Genomic DNA, 20,055 nt, shown 5'->3' with positions numbered 1-20,055 from the left:
ATGCTGGGGAGGGACTCTTCATCAGGGACTGTAGTGACAGGACAAGGGGTAACGGGTTCAAACTGAAACAGGGGAAGTTTAGATTGGATATAAGGAGGAAATTCTTTCCTGTGAGGGTGCTGAGACACTGGAATGGGTTGCCCAGAGAGGTTGTGAGTGCTCCATCCCTGGCAGTGTTCAAGGCCAGGTTGGATGAGGCCTTGTGTGGGATGGTTTAGGCGGGGGGGTTGGAACTAGATGATCTTGAGGTCCTTTCCAACCCTAACCATTCTATGATTCTATGACTAGAACTTGCCCATGTAAATTGTGCCGCCTCTGTAAGACTCATCTTCCATTTGCTATAGACTGGTACAGATGCATCTCAGAGCTGACCTCTGGCAGGTTCTAAAATATCCTTCCATTTTATTTTTCATGAGCCATGTGCAGAATTGCTTGTGAGGAGGCATTTACTTAGAGAAGCTGCAGCACAAACTAATGCAACCTTTCAGACTGGTGCATATATAAAGCCAGTGGGGTGTAGAGAGGCTTGTTTGTGGTAGGACAGCTGAGTGCAATGAACATGTAGATGCCAGAGTAGCTGGTAAAATCTCACATAGTCTCATTAAGGGGGTCAACACCATGACTAAATTGGGTTTAGCAAATCTGAGTCTTCTGGTGATAACTCTTGCTGATGTAATTTGCAGAAGATTTGGAAGAGGACTTGTTTCCTCTACTAACAGGTTGCATTTGTTCTAGGCTGTAGAAGGCTTACTGGATGCCACCAGTGGGGCAGATGCTGACCTTCTGCTTCGGTATCGTGAGTGCCATCTGCTTGTGCTGAAGGCTCTGCAGGACGGCCGTGCCTATGGATCTCCGTGGTGTAATAAACAAATTACTAGGTCAGTTATGAGACAACAGGAACACTGATGTAGCTTTCATCACCTTTTGGGAGTTCCTGTGTCATTCTGAATCTCTTGCCTGTTAAGATTTTGCATTGCTGCAATTTGGACAAAAAGAACTAGCTTTTTTTTGCCAAAAGTAACTGGATCTTCTGATAATGCTGCTTCATCTAGAACATGATAGGAATCTTCAATGGAATTAGACATTAGAAATGCTTGGGGGGGGGGGTGTCCCTCATTTTACAGAGAATCTCTGAGCTGTCACAAACTATGTGACATGGCATATGCCTGCAGCAGGATCACTGGTGTTTCAGCGAGGTAGCTGTGCCACTTTGTCCTCAGAAGAGGCTGCTTCTGCTGAACCTCTTGAAGGGCTGTTGTGACCAGTTGTGCAGGGCAACAAATGCTTGAGGCTGATGGCTGTTCTGAACTCAAACATTACCTCAGAGAATGCTCTAGAAGAGGCTTCTTTTGGAACCAAGTAACTAATCATGGTGAATGGCAGTTTCTGAAGTATTAGATTTGAGTTGCTTCACTTAAGCTGTGTTAAGTACACTTTATAAAAGCAGTCCAATTTTTCAGGTGCCTGATTGAATGCAGAGATGAGTACAAGTATAATGTGGAAGCTGTGGAGCTGCTTATCCGCAATCACCTTGTTAACATGCAGCAGTATGACCTCCACTTGGCTCAGGTAAAGGGAACCTGCTCTTTTGTAGGAGAATTGTAATGGTCAGTCCACTGCAAAATTTGTGATTGAACTTTAATTTCCTTTTTTATGTTGACAGTCAATGGAGAATGGCTTGAACTACATGGCTGTGGCGTTTGCCATGCAGTTGGTAAAGATCCTGTTGGTGGATGAGAGAAGTGTTGCCCATGTAACAGAGGCAGATCTGTTTCACACAATTGAGACACTCATGAGGATTAATGCTCATTCCAGAGGAAATGCCCCAGAAGGGTGAGATTGAAATACTGTCAAATATATTACTACTTGTTCTCATTTATGATTTGAATGTTATATAGACAGTGTCTCAAATCATACAGCTTTAAATTTTCTCCTTGGGAATTTCTGTGTGAATTTGGGATTTCTGTGAGAGCAACCAGCACCTGGTGTTGATGCTAGCAGTGGCTGCCACTACCAACACAGCTGATAATGGGAGGTCCTGAAACAAAAGTCCTTTAGCCTGCAGTTTGGTTGCATTGTCTTTGCTGTATGACTTGACTTTCACTGCAGCCAAATGTAGTGCCCCAGCCCGGCTGTTTAGCACTGACAACTCACTGTCTCAGAGCATTTTAGGGCTTCTGAAGCCTGCAGAAGTGAAATTATTTCTAGTACTTGTGGTGCTTTGTTGCAGCACACTACTGGATAAATTGGAGTGGAACTTCAAAGCTTGGATGATTTCAGTGTTCCTTCTTTCATCATAAATGTATCTGCATCCATGACTTTTCTGCTGTTCCAGTGAGGACTGGAAGATATGAAGATTTAGTATAAGAAATAATTTGCTTTCTTTCAACTATATTTGACTGAGCTTTCCAGTTCCTGCACCTTCTGGGGGAGGAGAAATTCTAACCCAGCTCTTGCTCTGTTGTGTTAGGTTACCCCAGCTGATGGAAGTGGTCCGATCAAACTATGAAGCAATGATTGACCGTGCTCACGGAGGTCCCAATTTCATGATGCATTCAGGAATTTCCCAAGCCTCTGAGTATGATGACCCACCAGGTCTGAGGGAGAAGGCAGAATACCTGCTGAGGGAGTGGGTGAACCTCTACCATTCAGCTGCAGCAGGCCGTGACAGTACCAAAGCATTCTCTGCATTTGTTGGACAGGTAGAGCTTTTGGAAAGAAAGGTGCTTTTTATTCAACATCAATAGGGTGTGATACCCTTTGTTTTAAAGTATCCTTTTGAAACTTTCAGGTGTATGGCAGTTGACTATCAAAATTTTGCCTGGTTTTGATGGTAAAGTTCTGCAGAAACTCCTATCCTTCACAAAATCGTGCTCTTCAGATACTGTAGCAACAAACTGTCAGTTCAGTTGTGGGTTAAGTTTGGTGGGAGAGCTTCAGCTGAGATAGCGCTTGGGAATAGTTCTGACATGCTCTGTGTAATGAAGCTTGACTAGTGTTGCTCCTTATGGGTAACAGGTAAAAGCTCTGGCAGCCTACAGAAGGAAATTGCTACTAAATAGAGTTGCAAGTGAATTGTTTCACGACATGTGAACAAGGGAATCCTTTCTCTAACTGGAATCATTCATTAGAGTGAGGAAAAAATTGAAACTTCATTAGCTAAAGAGGTGCCTAAATTTTTAAATGGCCTCTAACATTTTTCTCCAGGACACCTTAACAGCTGTGATGAACAGCACACATCTGCCTTCCAGCTGTGACTGAGCAGGAAGATGCCCTCAGTAGCCAAACAAGTGGTACCAAAATCCCTATATATTTGCAATCATCATCATAAAACTGTCTTCCAGGCAGCTCCTTGACTGCAGCTGTAAGGAAGCCCCCGACTTAGTGTATTTGCAGTGTTTTCTCAGTTTTCTGTTGGTCTGACTTCTGCATAGTGTCTTTTTGAAATGTTTTCAATGGGTCTTGTGTTAAACTCACTTTTTAAAAATAAATTTTACCTCTTCATGTGAACTTCCTCTTTTTATACCTTAAAGTATGCTTATAAAACATACTTCAGTATAGTGTACTCGTAATGCTCAATGCAATTTTGTCCTGCTTCGCTCTTATCATAATTGTTTGCTTACCTTTTGTACATACTTGATCAGATTTGAAATAGCAAATGCAATATATCAAAGTGCAGTGTTGATATATAATTTTTTCCTTACAGGCATTAGATATGTTTACTTTGGAGGAATATTTTGTAATAACTGTGTTAAACAAGATCTTGTTACTGAACTTAACCATAATTTTGGCTGCTTAAAATGTGTTGCTTTCTTTGCACTAGTCTTTAGAACAAGGAGCATAGAACTTTGAAGGCAGATACATGAATTCCTTTTCTAAAACAAAGGTTTCTCCAGAAATAGAAGTTCTCTAAGAGTTAGCAGTTATATTGTTTATACAGCTTCATGTCTGTGCAGTAGGATTTTAGAAGATGCTTTATTCAAAACATGGAGGTTTCCTGTAGTGTAATTTATTTCATTTTGATGGCTTTAATGCTACAGATGATAAATAAAAAAAGTCTATTTAAGATGTATGTTACTTAAAACAAACCCTGATGCAAAACAAACAAAAAAGCCCACCCAGTCTTTCTCTGCATGTAATGTTCCTGTAAGGAAAATTCAATCTCCAAATGCAAATGGCTTCTGCAGTCTTCTGCTCCATGCCTGGCAGTGCTCAAGGCCAGGTTGGACACAGGGGCTTGGAGCAAGCTGCTCCAGTGGAAGGGGTCCCTGCCCATGTCGGGGTTGGAACTGGATGAGCTTTAAGGTCCCTTCCAACCCAAACCAGTCTATGTTGCCGCAAAGTAGCGATGGTTCCTGAGCTAGCAGCTGAAGTCTGCCCTGAAGGCCAGAGACTGAACTGCTGCTGCCTCTTGCTGACCTTCATGAAAAGTTGAGTGCTGGTGGCAGAACTGATACTGAAACAGGTTCCTCAGGTATGATGATGGTTGAAAAGAACCTGGATCAAAAAGACTCTATTTGGGAGTAAATGCCTTCACTGAAACTGTGTTGCCACCTTCATATTGCCTTGAAAATACTCATATTTGGGAGGAATAGCAGAGATAGCTTTGCTACCCATCTCTCTTTAAGAGAAGGGTAAAAATTATGCCAGGCAGGGTGGGTTCTTTGTAAAGTGTGTGTTGTTTGAAATAAGTTGTGGAATGCACTTTCTGTGGTTATAGTTCTGTGTTTTTTTTCTTTTCCTGGATAGATGCACCAGCAAGGAATCCTGAAAACTGATGACCTGATCACCCGCTTTTTCCGCCTCTGCACTGAAATGTGTGTTGAAATCAGCTATCGTGCTCAGGCTGAGCAGCAGCATAACCCCGCTGCCAACCCCACTATGATTCGAGCCAAGTGCTACCACAATCTGGATGCCTTTGTGCGACTTATTGCACTGCTAGTGAAGCACTCTGGGGAGGCAACCAACACAGTTACAAAGATCAACCTTCTGAATAAGGTTGAGAACCCTTTTTGTGTACTCCTTGCATTTAAAGTGCAGAATTGGGTGTGCCTTTGCTGATTAATGTGAAATGTAGACCTTAATGCAGGCTACTGCTGGTGGATCAGATTGAGGACTTGATAAACTGTTGAGTTTATCAGGAGCATCAAAATGCCAGGTGGCTTTCTTGTTCACAAAGAATTCATATCAAACAAACCTGAAGCTCACCTTTGTGCCTTGAAATGGAAAAGTCCTCTGCTGTTATTTTGAGGCATTAAAAGTATGCTTTAAAGTAGGTGATTCCTGGGTGTCTGCCTTGATTTTGTGAGGGCCTTGCCTATACTCTTACACTACTGTTTATGTCTAGGTAGTCTTAGGTAGCTAAGGTTTCCCAACACTGTCCAGTCAGTCATTGTAGCCCATGGGACAGGGAGAACAAAGTATCATGGTTGGGAGTTGCTGATACAAATTATATTAATTTGCAGAACACTGCCAATAACTGAAAGGTTTGGTTCTTGTTAGAATCTGCAGGTTATATTTTTTTTTTTTACCTGGTGGTTAAAGTATTACCTGTAGGTTGACTTGCAAAGTAATTCTTGCTGTCACCACTGACATGCCTTGATCTCTCTAGGTCCTTGGTATTGTGGTGGGAGTTCTTCTGCAAGACCATGATGTTCGGCAGAGTGATTTTCAGCAACTTCCTTACCATCGCATTTTCATCATGCTGCTGTTGGAATTAAATGCTCCTGAGCATGTGCTAGAAACCATCAACTTCCAGACACTCACAGCTTTCTGGTATGTATTTGAGATTGGCCACAATGCTCATTCTTTCCTTGTAGGATCAAGATTTTTTCATCCAAAAGCTATCTCACTGTTCCTTTGTGGTAGCTTAATCACATTTGGAGTAACTGGTTCTCCTATGTACTCTCTACTTGCTTGTTTTAAGGAAGATGACTGGTAAAACCCAGGAGGCTAAAATGCCTTGCTTCTAGGGCTGTATATGTTTTCCTTCAATGTTATGAAAAGTAATCTTATTGCTGTGCACTTCTAACCTGCTCTAACTTTTCTTTCAGTAACACATTTCACATCCTGAGGCCTACAAAAGCTCCAGGTTTTGTTTATGCCTGGCTGGAACTGATCTCCCATCGGATATTTATTGCAAGAATGCTGGCACATACACCACAGCAGAAGGTGTGGCTGCAGTTTATCTCTTCTGAATTAAAAAGCTCACAGAGATGCTTATCTGGTGTGGTGCTGTTTCACATCTCTTGTAGTGTGCTAGTAGCATAGCTGTTCTGTGTTGTTGTCTTCCATATTCAGAGTCACCTAACTGCATGGAGGAGAATCTTTGTGTCAGTAATTCACTCTACAGCCCGTAGTTTGAAGTTAATAAACATGCCTTTGTCAAAGTCTGGAAGAGCTGTAGTCCAGCCCAAATACTGTTGACTCAGAATGGCATGTAGAGTGTTTTGGAAACACCCGTAGCATACAGTGTGCAGCTAAAGCTGTGCTGCACTCACTGCTAGAGCTAGCAGTGGGGCATAACTCTGATCCAGGTTTATGAAGACCAATCAAATTATGGTTTTGAAGTTAACTGCTCTTCATTGCACATTTTTCATCTGCTGTTTTTCTCTTGGCAGGGTTGGCCTATGTACGCTCAGTTACTGATCGATCTCTTCAAGTACTTGGCTCCTTTCCTTAGGAATGTGGAACTTGCTAAACCTATGCAAATTCTTTACAAGGTAAGAAAAAACAAAAGCAAGCTAATAGATGCTGCTTCCAACCAAAGTGGTCTGAAAGTAGAGGTGTTCTGGTAGCAAAATAGTATTTACTGTGCTTTTAGAATTTATATCTTAAAGTTAAATGCAAATCCAGTGTGAGATAGAAACTGGCTAGCCCCCCCCCGATGAATTTCTTCCTGTTCATGTTGACCACATGACATGGAAGGATGGCTTTGCAAGCTCTTCCATATTGTATTTTTCCAGGGCACTCTGCGTGTGTTGCTGGTCTTGTTGCATGATTTTCCAGAATTTCTTTGTGACTACCACTATGGTTTCTGTGATGTGATCCCACCTAACTGTATTCAGCTAAGGAATCTGATCCTGAGTGCCTTCCCACGGAACATGAGGCTTCCAGACCCTTTCACCCCCAATCTAAAGGTGGGACTCCATTTCATGAGTTACTTGAATTAATGCAACCATTCAGATGTTAACGGGTAATTGGAAACACAGCAGCTAGCAGAACAGTGTTTTTTTTTTTTGTGGGGTTTGTTTTTTTTTCCTTAAGCAGGTAGGTTTCAGTTATGTTTGTGACACTTAATGTTTGAAGTTTTCCACACAGAGCAGGACACAGGCTTGTCTGCATGAAATCTGTTGCAGTTAGAAGCATAAAGCTTGCCTCTTTCTATATGGCTTTGTTGGCACCCCTAGACACTTAGCTCGCTTGCAAGGTCTGTGCAGGTTCAACCTGAAAGGACAGGCTGGTGAGACTTGTATTACATGAGACCTTCCCCAAGTACCCAGCTTTTGCATGGGAAACCAGGGGGCTTTTCTTTTCCCAAAGGGAGACTGGTTTATGATGTTCCTAAATCTGACAGGCATACCATGTTGGAGCAAGAGCATCTTTATCATTTTCCTGTCTCATTTGTCACTAAAAACCAGACTACTTAAGCAGTCTTTGTGGCATTGCTGTTGAAAGTTCAGATGACAGTTCCTGCCTGTTTTGTTCAGCTCATGTTGAATTGTACAGCTTGTGCTCCACAGGATGTGTGGGGACTGGAGTTAGTTAACTAATGGTTGAAGAGCACTATGTAATTGCAAATACTTTTGGATTAGAAACATAGATTCCATCTTATCTTGAAAATAATGAGATAAACTACAAGCCTCTTGCATAATGAGGAGAGACTTTGAGAAGTGTTAATGTTACCTAATTAAATCTTTGGGCATATGCCAGGCTCCTCATCATGGAATGATTAGAAGCAAACTTTCTCACACTGTTAAAGCATTGTCCTATTATTCTTCCTTGTCTGAGCTGTGCAGGGTGATGGGAGCAAAGCTGCAATACTTAGTACTTCTTGAGACTGAAGAAGGCTGTTCCTGACTTGTGTGGATGTTGATACTTTCTTAAACTACCAAACTGTCTTGAGTGTAGATAGGGAGACTTCAGAGGCTGTGATTGAATTCCCCTGTGGCCGTCAACCTTGACTTCTTTTATCCTCTACTCTCCATTCCTTGAGATGGTCATCTAACAGGTTTGCACATTAGAGACCAAGTTTCTTCTGGAATCTGCAAAAGCCTGGTGTTTCCTTTTCATTGCTGGTAGGAAAAAGTTATCAACAGCAGTAGTTGATGTAATAATTACTTACAGATCTGCTTTTGCAGTTTGTCCCTTTAGAGATTGCTTATGGTTTAGCTGACCGGGTTTTCTCTCCACAGGTAGACATGTTAAGTGAGATTAATATCGCGCCACGAATACTCACAAATTTCACTGGAGTGATGCCACCTCAGTTCAAGAAAGACTTGGATTCCTATCTCAAAACCCGCTCTCCTGTCACTTTTTTGTCTGACTTGCGCAGCAACCTACAGGTGAGTGTTTTTTGAGGATGCTTAATTCAAATAGCATGGGACAGATGATTTCACTGCCTGAGTCGCCCTCCTTCTTTGCAGGAATTTTGTTTGGTGTGTAGCAAGCATGTGTTCCAGGCAGTAGTAAAGCCCTGTGAAATGCATAGGGAATGTTGACTTTAAGGACCCTAAAATGTTTTAATTTCAAAGCAGATGGTTTTATCTACATGAGCTGCCAAATGCTTGTGGTGAAAATGTAAGGTTGTCTCTTCTCCTTGCATGTCTCCAGTGTACAACCTTGCAAATCTTAGTGAAGAATGTACATCAAGCTTGCTTGGGGTTTTTTTTTGGTCTTCAACCTTTGGGTGATGAAGAATCTTGTGGCTTCTATCATGACTCCAGCACTGCTTACCCAGGCATTGTCCGAGTTTCAACAGTGTTTATGGAACTTGATTGAATCTTTTTAGAATCTGATTAAATTTTTATTCAAAATTGATTCATTGTTCTAGAAATCTGTGAATCTGCATGCTAATGCTTTAGGAGTTAAAGGCAAATTAGCTAAAGGCCAGCTCAGAATTATTAGCCAGCCATATTTCATACATCACAGGGCTTGGCTTGCAATAAACTTCATGGCTGGAGTTGGGCTTACTCAGATAATTGCTCATATGGAAGCATTTGCATAGGTGGTGTGTGTTTCAGCCAGCCTCTGGCACTGCTGGTGAATTCACATTGCCTTTAACTTCTGTAGGGAGTACAAAAATTTGTCCATTGGGTCTGTCAACACTTTTCTGACGGTTTTGATTATACACACACATGCACACGCAAATATATAATCATAGAATAGTTAGGGTTGGAAAGGAACTTAAGATCTTCCAGTTCCAACCCCCCTGCCATGGACAGGGACACCTCGCACTCAACCATGCTCCCAAGGCTTCGTCCAACCTGGCCTTGAACACTGCCAGGGATGGAGCACTCACAACCTCCCTGGGCAACCCATTCCAGTGCCTCAGCACCCTAACAGGAAAGAATTTCCTCCTTATGTCCAATCTAAACTTCCCCTGTTTCAGTTTGAACCTGTTACCCCTTGTCCTGTCACTACAGTCCCTGATGAAGAGTCCCTCCCCAGCATCCCTATAGGCCCCCTTCAGGTACTGGAAGCTGCTCTGAGGTCTCCACGCAGCCTTCTCTTCTCCAGGCTGAACAGCCCCAACTTCCTCAGCCTGTCTTCATACGGGAGGTGCTCCAGCCCCTGATCATCCTCGTGGCCTCCTCTGGACTTGTTCCAGCAGTTCCATGTCCTTTTTATGTTGAGGACACCAGAACTGCACACAATGCTCCAGGTGAGGTCTCACAAGAGCAGAGCAGAGGGGCAGGATCACCTCCTTCGCCCTGCTGGTCACGCTCCTTTGGATGCAGCCCAGGATCCGGTTGGTTTCTGGGCTGCGAGCGCACACTGCAGCCGGCTCATGTTCATTTTCTCATCGACCAGCACCCCCAAGTCCTTCTCTGCAGGGCCGCTCTGAATCTCTTCTCTGCCCAAGCTGTAGCTGTGCCTGGGATTGCTCCGACCCAGGTGTAGGACCTTGCACTTGGCATGGTTGAACTCCATAAGGTTGGCATCAGCCCACCTCACAAGCGTGTCAAGGTCCCTCTGGATGGAATCCCTTCCCTCCAGCCTATCAACCGGACCACACAGCTTGGTGTCATCGGCAAACTTGCTGAGGGCGCACTCAATCCCACTGTCCATGTCAGCGACGAAGATGTTAAACAAGACAAAAGGATAAATTCTAAATTGAATTTGTGGATACCTTGAGTGTGTTCTTTTCTGTATAATCACAAGGAGACTTTGATGCTGTTGTTGTATGTGCTATACCTTTGCTTGCTGAAGGAATATAGACTGTTAATGCTTTTTGTATCTTTGCTATTAGGTATCAAATGAACCTGGCAACCGGTACAACATTCAGCTGATTAACGCTCTGGTGCTCTACGTAGGCACTCAAGCTATTGCACACATTCACAACAAAGGCAGCACACCCTCTATGAGTACCATTACTCACTCAGCTCACATGGACATCTTCCAGAATTTGGCAGTAGACCTGGATACTGAAGGTGAGCTGGAAATGCTTCTATTTCATGAGATGACTCTATGTCAAATTTAACAGCAGATTATCTGTTGGCACTATGAGAAATACAGGTGGTGATTTTATGTAGCTGGTAGGGAATTTACAGCAAGTCATGCTATGTTAGAATGTTCAAACAAAATGTTTGGGATATTCAAGGGAATGAGAAATAAGTTTAATGAAGAGGAATTGAATTCTTCCTGCCACATCAGGTGTTGGTTTTTTTTTTGGGGGGGGGGAGGGGGTGGTTGTTTTTTTTTTCATTTCATATTATCAGTTGGCTTTGTTTCTTGTACCTTCGTAATGCAGGCTCACAAACCTTCATCTCAATACTAGCTGCTGCTTATTTCTTTCTGCATGTGTGTAAGGGAGACCATCTGTACTCTCTGCTTCTTCTGCAGGCCGGTACCTTTTCTTGAACGCAATCGCCAACCAGCTGCGATACCCCAACAGTCACACCCACTACTTCAGTTGCACTGTGCTCTACCTGTTTGCAGAGGCCAACACTGAGGCCATCCAGGAGCAGATCACTAGGTGGGATGGAAGGTGTTTTGTGTGCCAGCATCCAGCTTTTTACTTTCCTTCCTTGTGTGTTGGTTCTTTTGAGCTCTAACTGGTTTTACTTTTGGATTTCAGGGTTCTCTTGGAACGACTGATTGTAAACAGGCCTCATCCTTGGGGTCTCCTTATTACTTTCATTGAGCTGATAAAAAATCCAGCATTTAAGTTCTGGAACCATGAGTTTGTTCACTGTGCCCCAGAAATTGAGAAGTGAGTATAAGTTAACCACAAAATTAACTGAAACTATGTATCTGAAGCAGGGGCTGAGTTGCACTGTGAGTTTTTGGTGCTTCATAGTGGAAGCACCGCTTGCTGCCATAAATGCATCTAACACTGCTTTGCTTCTGTGTCCAGGCTATTCCAGTCAGTCGCACAGTGCTGCATGGGGCAGAAGCAAGCCCAGCAAGTGATGGAAGGGACTGGTGCCAGTTAGATGAACCACATGTCATATTGTAAGTGTGCCAGCCTGGGGGTCCTCATCCCGTCAACTGACAGAAGACTCTGTAAGACTCCTCCTGACCTTCCCAGCCCCCTTGATTGGGTAGACACAACCAATCCTGGGTGAAAGTTGTTCTAAAAGTTTCAGTCATTAAAAAATGTTCCAAAGTTTTAAACCATTTTTTTTTTACTTTTGGCCAAATTCAGACAATGCTGTGAATATCATTTTGAACTAGTGTAAGTACAAGGAACAGAAATGTTTGTCTGGACTGTGCAAATTGCATAAAAAGCAGGTGGGTAACTGGTGCCTGTCCAGTTTGTAATAAAGGGGCAGCTGCTGATGCCAAGCACTTGTCTGGAGCAGACCTCCTTGTCCTGATGTTCCCAGACTCCTAAAGAATATCGAAAAGCCAGTTGTTATAATATATAACTTATTTTTCTTTATGTGGATGGGGGACCTTTAAATCACTAAGTTGTTTTATAAAAAAAAAAAAGTGGGTGTGTTTGGAATGTGGGAATACTATGGAACACGGGAAAGGCGGGGGGGTTTGAAGGTTCAGTGTTGCTTTTTCATCAAATGCTGATAGATAGCAAGTGGAGTGGCAGGCAGAGAATACCTCCTTTCTGTTGGAGATGATACCTCAGGCAGGCCCTTTGGGAGAGGGTCAGCTGGTTTTAGTAAAGAAACCAGGGACCAGGCCTATAGTTTTATTTTTTTTGGAGTGGGGGTATGTTTATTTGACACCTGTAAATTTTGGAAGGTAGGGGGGTTAAATTTAGACCTTTTCCCACCCCCCCACCCCCCACCCTGTGACCACACGTTATAAGTTTGCAAAAAAAAAAAGGGGGAGAAAAACAAACAAACAAAACCCAATAAAACAAAAAATTCAAAAGGACCAATGCAGCCGATTTTGTAAGGATTTTGAATATTTTATAAAGTATTGGTCCATGTGTTGTATTTTGTAGCCTTTCTAGTTCTTGGGCTTTAGTTCTCCCACTTCTTGTATGTATGTATGTATGCATACTGTAGTTACACATTAAAGTCATGACACGCATGTGCCACTGTGCTTATTCTCTCCAGTTCCATCCTGCTTGGCCAGTTGGTCTTCCAAAGTCTGTTCCACCCATCCAAAACCTGTGGTTTTCCAGTGTTTTGGGCCCTATCTATTGAAAGCAGCTGGGTTTTCTAGATGAGGTCTAAGGGGACAACTGTTGGGACTAGATAGGGTCTTGCTTTGATGTGCAAAAGGAAAGGACAGTTGTGTGGAGAGAGAAATATCTTAGCTGCAAGATCAGGAGCAGGGTTTGTCCCTGACACAGTTGTGCTAGAAATGATTGTGCTTGCAGCAGAGGGATGCTGAGCACAAACAGCAGCTCAGCTTCATTTCTAATGACTTGTACCTTGCTATGATATTCTCTTCAGCAACGATCTCTGTAAGCTTGCTAGTTAGCTGGAATAAGGATAGGTGGCTTCAGTGTTGCCAATACTGCAAAATCCTGTGCCTCACAGCTTAGCAGATACTAGGAAACAGCTTCACTGCTTCCTCTTTGGATAACACGACTAGTTTGTTAACGCTAGTTTTAAGAGAGGTCAGGATTTCCAGCTCAGGCTTAAGGGATTGTGTACCTGGTGTGCTTTACCTGCAGAGCAGAAACCAGCTCCAAGGGACCATGGAGCCAGCTGTACCAGGGGATTGCAGCTCAGGGAGGATTCCCTACCTATGACCTGTTTCTAGGTGGTGTGTTTCAGTCACTGGTGTGTCAAAGAGCAGCTTCTTGCCAGTTACTACAATTCCCTGGAATTTTTTTTTTTTTTTTTTTTTTTTCAGGACGGCAGTTGTGTTGAAACTGAGTCTTTTGAAGTGGATTTTTTTTTTTTTGTTCTGGTGTTGAAAATCCAGCTTGCTCCTCTTCCTGTATTGGGTTAGGATACAGAGAATTACCAGCAACCAGTTTTTATCTAGACTGGATGCCATGGGACTTTTTTTCCTGCCATTTATCTCTAGCAAACCTTATGCAGAGCTTACTGATTTGTCTAATGACTCGAAGCTCAAAAATCTCTCTGGTTCTGTACTAACGCTGCTGTCCATGGCTGCTTCCCTTGAGGCTTTAAGAACTGCTAAGCTGGTGTAAAGAGAGGGTTGGAAGGTGGACAGGACTTAGCCAGGATCCCAGTAACTTGAGTTGGGCTGGTAGGATAGAGGCCACTATACTTCGTACCCGCTCTTAGCAGGTAAGAAACCCACAACTGGTACTGTCAGCATAAATCATGCTCATGTCCCTACCAGCAGAGGCCCTGGGTATAATTCATGTTTAAGGAATGAAGACTGACCTTTTGAACCACTGTGTATGCCTAGTTTGAAATCCAGTCTGCTGTAGGGAGAGAAGTAGCACCAAGGCAGCAGGCTGGACTCCAACTAGTCACTGCATTGCACCACTATACAAGGGGAACTGCAAGCAGCAGCAAAGATCCCCCCCTCTTACATGGGGCTCTGCAACCTGTTGAAGTAAATTGCACTTCTAGCTGCACCACTTGCTTGGCCTGCAAACCTCCAGTGATCTGTCATGCAGAAACTGCTGAGGGAAAAGATATTAATATAGCTAAACAAGATGCAGAGCAGTGCCTGAGTTCAGGGAAGAACTGTATTAACTAGAGGGTGTGCAGAACTGTGGCAGTGCTCCTTCAGAGCAGTCCCAAGCCCATACAGAAATGTCTTTTATAGAGGTAAAAGGAGATACCTGCTCTATTGAGCCTATGTGAAAACCAGATGGATGGGCTTGTACTCTATAAAATGCTCAGTATTAGCCAAGTATAGTTGAAGAGTTCAGTGTTGTCAGCATCTCCACCTGTCAGATGTTTACTCTGAACAGCAAGGTGTAAGAGTTACCAGCTGGATTTCTGCCCTCTCTGTCTGGACAAGGAGCAATTCTTGCCTTAAATTTCTGGTGCTACATGAGGGAACCCACTTGCTGTTCTGATAGTGTACATTTGCCTTCCTAAAGCAGCCATTAAGAGGTCTGGGCTTTCTGAAGTCCTCTAGAAGGTGGTGGTTGTGCTCCAGAGCTCTTGTGGTAAGGTAAGGTCACCCAAAACCACTTTGTGCCATGGTAGATGGTTTAGGTAGAGGTAGCTAAAAAGCCACATGCCAGATGCAGGACAAATGGGCCTGTATTCAATCTTGCCATCTGTTCTTGGGTTGTAGAAGAGATGGCTGAAGCCCAACTTCCCCTTCCTGCACACAGCTCCAAGCAGTTCATTTCCAGGAGCAGTAAGGTTTCTAGTGTACCATCTTCAGCAGCAGATACAATATCCTTTTCTGTCTGTAACATGCAAAGCTTGCTGCTCCCTTCAACTCAGTTTGTCATAAGCCTCCTTGTTATTTAGCAAGTCCTGCTCTGCTTTCAAGTCTGACTCGTAGGACTCCAGAGTGAGCAGCACACTGTCATAAAGGAGCTGCTTGCAAGGGGGTGTGAGTCTGGAGAGAGCCTCACTTGAAAGGGTTGAGTTTTCCTCTTCCTCACTGTCATCTTCCCAGCTATCTTATTCCTTACACTCCTTGAATTCTTCTGACATGCACAACACCTGTAATGGCCCAGGCAAAAAGACAAGTAACTGGCAGTGTGAGTACATCGGCTGCCTTTGCTGCAGAGCTGTGGGTTTAGAACCATGTAGAGCAGGTAAATTATTCCTCAGCTGCACTAAAGGTAAGAGTGAAATTGACTCAGATACCTAATCACAAATAACTTGTGAGTTAGAACATCCAAACAGCAAACCTGGGTGTTGGTAGCAATGGTAAAGGACATCGTAGTGCACTACACAGGCTGGAGAAGGGTCCAGAGAAGGGCCACAAAGATGATCCAAGGGCTGGGAAGCCATGTGAGGAAAAGCTGAGAGAGCTGGGAATGTTCAGCCTGGAGCAAAGGTCAGGGGAGACCTTATGCCCAATGTTTTATTACTTACAGAGTGGCCACAAAGAAGAGGGAGACTCCACTTTTACAAACAGTCCCATGCAAAAGACAAGGGGTGATGGGCACAATTTAATCTTGAGGAGTAAATTTACAATTTACTCCTAGGCACAAGTGAAAAAAATTTCACAATGAGAACAATCAGCCATTGGAATAATCACGGAATAGTTCGGGTTGCAAAGGACCTTAAGATCATGGAGTTCCAAACCCCCTGCCATAGGCAGGGACACCTCACACTAAACCATCCCACCCAAGGCTTCATCCAACCTGGCCTTGAACACTGCCAGGGATGGAGCACTCACAACCTCCCTGGGCAACCCATTCCAGTGCCTCAGCACCCTCACAGGAAAGAATTTCCTCCTTATATCCAATCTAAACTTCCCCTGTTTCAGTTTGAACCCGTTACCCCTTGTCCTGTCACTGCAGTCCCTGACGAAGAGACCCTCCCCAGCATCCCTATAGGCCCCCTTCAGGTACTGGAAGGCTGCTCTGAGGTCTCCACGCAGCTTCTCTTCTCCAGGCTGAACAGCCCCAACTTCCTCAGCCTGTCTTCATACGGGAGGTGCTCCAGTCCCCTGATCATCCTCGTGGCCTCCTCTGGACTTGTTCCAGCAGTTCCATGTCCTTTTTATGTTGAGGACACCAGAACTGCACACAATGCTCCAGGTGAGGTCTCACAAGAGCAGAGCAGAGGGGCAGGATCACCTCCTTCGCCCTGCTGGTCACGCTCCTTTGGATGCAGCCCAGGATCCGGTTGGTTTCTGGGCTGCGAGCGCACACTGCAGCCGGCTCCTGTTCATTTTCTCATCGACCAGCACCCCCAGGTCCTTCTCCTTGGGCTGCTCTGAATCCCTTCTTTGCCCAGTCTGTAGCTGTGCCTGGGATTGCTCCGACCCAGGTGTAGGACCTTGCACTTGGCATGGTTGAACTCCATAAGGTTGGCATCAGCCCACCTCACAAGCGTGTCAAGGTCCCTCTGGATGGCATCCCTTCCCTCCAGCCTATCAACCGGGCCACACAGCTTGGTGTCATCGGCAAACTTGCTGAGGGCGCATTCAATCCCACTGTCCATGTCAGCGACGAAGATGTTGAACAAGACCGGTCCCAGCACCGATCCCTGAGGGACACCACTCGTTACCGGTCTCCAGCCAGACATGGAGCCATTGACCACAACTCTTTGCATGCAGCCATCCAGCCAGTTCTTTATCCACCGAGTGGTCCATCCATCAAACTGATGTCTCTCCAATTTAGAGACAAGGATGTCGTGTGGGACAGTGTGAAACGCTTTGCACAAGTCCAGGTAGATGGCATCAACTGCTTTACCCTTGTCCATCAGTTCTGTAAACTGATATGGGGCTATTAAAGGGTGAGTGGGTCCTGCTGATCACTCCCTGACTCTCCAGTCTACGAATCAGCTGTTGGGTAGGAATCAGGGAGTCTCGGTTGGTGCGATATTGCCGCCGGTGCACTGTTGTGGTCGCGATTGGCACTTGTTGTTCTTTGACCTTCAGCAACCCCACAACAGAAAGGTCCTCTGAGAGACCAGGCACGGTGGACAGCTGCTCAATTTCCTCAGTCTCCAGAGCAGCAATACCAAAAGCCCATCGGTACCCTTTGGGGTCTTTGAAGTACCCTCTCCTGAGGTAGTCTATGCCGAGGATGCATGGAGCCTCTGGACCAGTCACAATGGGGTGCTTTTGCCACTTCCTCCCAGTCAGGCTGAATTCAGACTCCAGTACTTTCAACTCCTGGGATCCTCCTGTCACTCCACCCTTTGACAGCTTGATGGCATCAGGGTACACTGTGCACCGGTATCTACTAGAGCCTTATACTTCTGTGGGACTGATGTGCCAGGCCACCTGATCCACACAGTCCAGTAAATACGACTGTCCCTGTCCTCCACCTGGCTGGAGGCAGGGCCCCTCTAATAGTCATCACAACTTTGAACACTTAAGTCATGTTGAAAGGGATTATTCTTCGCTATCACAGGAGCTGGAGTAAAGTCAGCTCTTCCACTCCATCTGGGGGCCTGCTCACCAGAGACTGAAGCCGCAGCTCTCATGGGGTGATGAGTCTTGGGCCTTGCTCCCCTCTTCAATTCGCACACCCGTTCCTCCAAAGCTGAAGTAGGTTTTCCGTCCCACTTTGTCATGTCTTCTCCGTGATCCCGCAGATAAAACCATAGGGTGGCCCGTGGCGTATACCTCCTGTATCTTCTCTCTCGAAGAATAGGACGCCTTTTGTTAATAGCTGAGACATGTGTTGGTACACGTGAGGAGCTGGATAAATCAGATAGATCGTCCCTCAATTGTTTGAGATCCTGGGACAGTTTTTCCACAGCTGAGATGATGGAAGGGGTGAGGTTGTCTTCGAACTCTCGGAGTTTATGAATCATTTCATCCACTGTCAGTGGTACTATGTCATTCCAGGTTACTGTTGCCAATGAATGGGCATATGATGACGGTGCATTCCGTGTTAGTTTTCGCCACATGGGTCGTGTACATTCGACTTCATCTGGGTCTATGGGTACATCCCCGTTATTTGGCTTGATGTGATAGATCATCTCTACGATGGCTGATTCCCTCAGAGACTGGATGCCTTTTTCTAAAGTAGTCCACTTGGCCGAACGACTCATAACATCATCCTTGTATGGAAACCTTTCTTTCACAGCTGCCAAGAGCTGCCTCCAAAGACTGAGGGACTTTTTCTCTCTTGCAATTGCTTTGTCAATTCCCCCTTCTCTAGCAAGTGATCCCAGCTGCTTGGCTTCACTACCTTCTAGTTCGTGACCATCGGCCCCATTGTCCCAGCATCGGAGCAACCAGGTGATGATGTGCTCCCCTGGTTGACGGGTAAAATCTTTTCGCATATTCCGTAGCTCAGTTGAGGTCCAAGGTCGAGAAGTCACCTCTTCTTCTTCGTCATCATGCGATGATGACTCCTCCTCAGATTCTGGACCAGGTGGTGAATACATTGTTTCTTCATCTTGCTTCACCCTTCTTGCCTCCTTTTTGCTTTTTCTCTTGCTTACAGGGGCAACCGATATTGGTACAAATTGATCCTCTGGTTTAGCTGCAGTGATTTTCACTGTGGTTTGAGTAGCAACTGTACTTGTCGCTGGGGGTGGTGTAGCTGCTGTGCTTGGAGCTGGGGTAGCCGTGCTGTCTGTTGCAGCCAGAGTTTGGGTAGCGACTGTACTTGTCGCTGAGGATGGTGTAGCTGCTGTACTTGGAGCTGGGGTAGCCATGCTGTCTGTTGCTTTGCCCTCAGATGCAGGGGCATTTTTTTCCTTCTGAAGGTGCTGGATAGTGTTGAACAAGGCCCTGTAAGCACAGGCCAAGCCCCAGCACGTTGCCGTGATTTGTCCGTCTCTGGTATGGCCAGACTGACCACACACCTCATTTAAGTGTTTTACTAATTCTTCTGGATTTTGCACTTGTTCGGTGGTGAAATTCCAAAGTACTGGAGGAGCCCACTGACCTAGATACTTGCCCATGCTATCCCACACACCCTGCCACTCATGGCTGTCCAGCCCCGGGGAAAATCTCTTGGTCCTCCTATATTGTCGTTTAACCCCAGACAAGGCCCAAACCTGACTCTGCTTAACTCTTGAAATCAGACGAGATGGTTGTGGGCAAAACACACTCCGTATGCGGGCCAACATGGAAATCCCCATCACAATCAGGAAACAGGTCTCAACAATATTAAAAGGCCATTCAAGAACTTCAAAACTCTCAAATGATGCTGTAGCTGGTCTGAGAGGGGGGCTAGGAGGGTAAAAGAACTTTTCCTTCACAGGTTGACCACCCGAGAAGGAGAAAAAAGATGTGAAATTGCTAAGCACCTGTATTATATACCTCCCAAAGTATAAAGGTGGTGACCACACTGGGAGCATAAGACCGATCAGTTTCATGATCAATGATTCTATTGTATTACAAGTCATTATCATAAAGTACAATGAGACAAAAACCTTAGCCCAAGCCCCACACTTGAAAAACAGTACCACAGCAAATACCGGCTGTATGTAATGTACAGAGTTCTGAACCTGTGAGACCCAGAGGAACAGCTTTGAGAGCCAATAAATCAGCATTGTGACGAGTGACTATTAATCCGGTCAGATCTGTCGTTATCTCAACCCTTCGTGCCCCACGTTGGGCGCCAAAAAGAACTGTCGTGGTTTAAACCAATCCACACAGGTCGTCCACTCACCCCCCCCCCGACCCTCCCCACTCCCAGAGGGATGGGGAGGAGAATCAGGAGAATGTAACTCCCACGGGTTGAGATAAGAACAGCCCAGTAACTAAGGTATAACACAAATCACTGCTGCTACCGCCAATGATAATATTGATAAGAGAAAATAACAAGAGAATACGATACCACCGCCGAACGAGTTCGACCCCCCCGAAGAGAGAGCCTGCCCTTCCGGG

The 20,055-nt window shown here is 44.9% G+C and overlaps 1 protein-coding gene across 11 annotated transcripts in view; it reads left to right on the top strand.

Moving 5' to 3' along the window:
- The window catches only part of LOC136004476 (CCR4-NOT transcription complex subunit 1-like), a 70,520-nt gene extending 58,682 nt beyond the window's left edge, over positions 1–11,838 (top strand). For 5 of the 11 annotated variants that reach the window (XM_065660984.1, XM_065660985.1, XM_065660986.1 and 2 more), the window contains exons 35-48: positions 736–878; positions 1,461–1,569; positions 1,664–1,833; positions 2,471–2,702; positions 4,750–4,998; positions 5,612–5,775; positions 6,054–6,171; positions 6,621–6,722; positions 6,966–7,139; positions 8,415–8,564; positions 10,472–10,652; positions 11,065–11,197; positions 11,300–11,434; positions 11,579–11,838. In XM_065660984.1, the coding sequence (XP_065517056.1) occupies positions 736–878; positions 1,461–1,569; positions 1,664–1,833; positions 2,471–2,702; positions 4,750–4,998; positions 5,612–5,775; positions 6,054–6,171; positions 6,621–6,722; positions 6,966–7,139; positions 8,415–8,564; positions 10,472–10,652; positions 11,065–11,197; positions 11,300–11,434; positions 11,579–11,657 (2,139 nt within the window). In that variant the 3' untranslated portion in view covers positions 11,658–11,838. Of the gene's footprint in view, positions 1–735; positions 879–1,460; positions 1,570–1,663; positions 1,834–2,470; positions 2,724–3,207; positions 3,363–4,749; positions 4,999–5,611; positions 5,776–6,053; positions 6,172–6,620; positions 6,723–6,965; positions 7,140–8,414; positions 8,565–10,471; positions 10,653–11,064; positions 11,198–11,299; positions 11,435–11,578 lie in introns of those variants that run through there. The other 6 variants (XM_065660980.1, XM_065660977.1, XM_065660979.1 and 3 more) reach the window with 2 other exon arrangements.
- The last annotated feature ends 8,217 nt before the right edge of the window (positions 11,839–20,055 follow it).

This window comes from Lathamus discolor, chromosome W (genome assembly GCF_037157495.1).
Source record: "Lathamus discolor isolate bLatDis1 chromosome W, bLatDis1.hap1, whole genome shotgun sequence".
In the NCBI taxonomy this organism is placed as follows: Eukaryota; Metazoa; Chordata; class Aves; order Psittaciformes; family Psittacidae; genus Lathamus; species Lathamus discolor.
The sequence above is the reverse complement of the archived record's forward strand: the minus strand, read 5'-3'. Positions and strand labels throughout refer to the sequence as shown.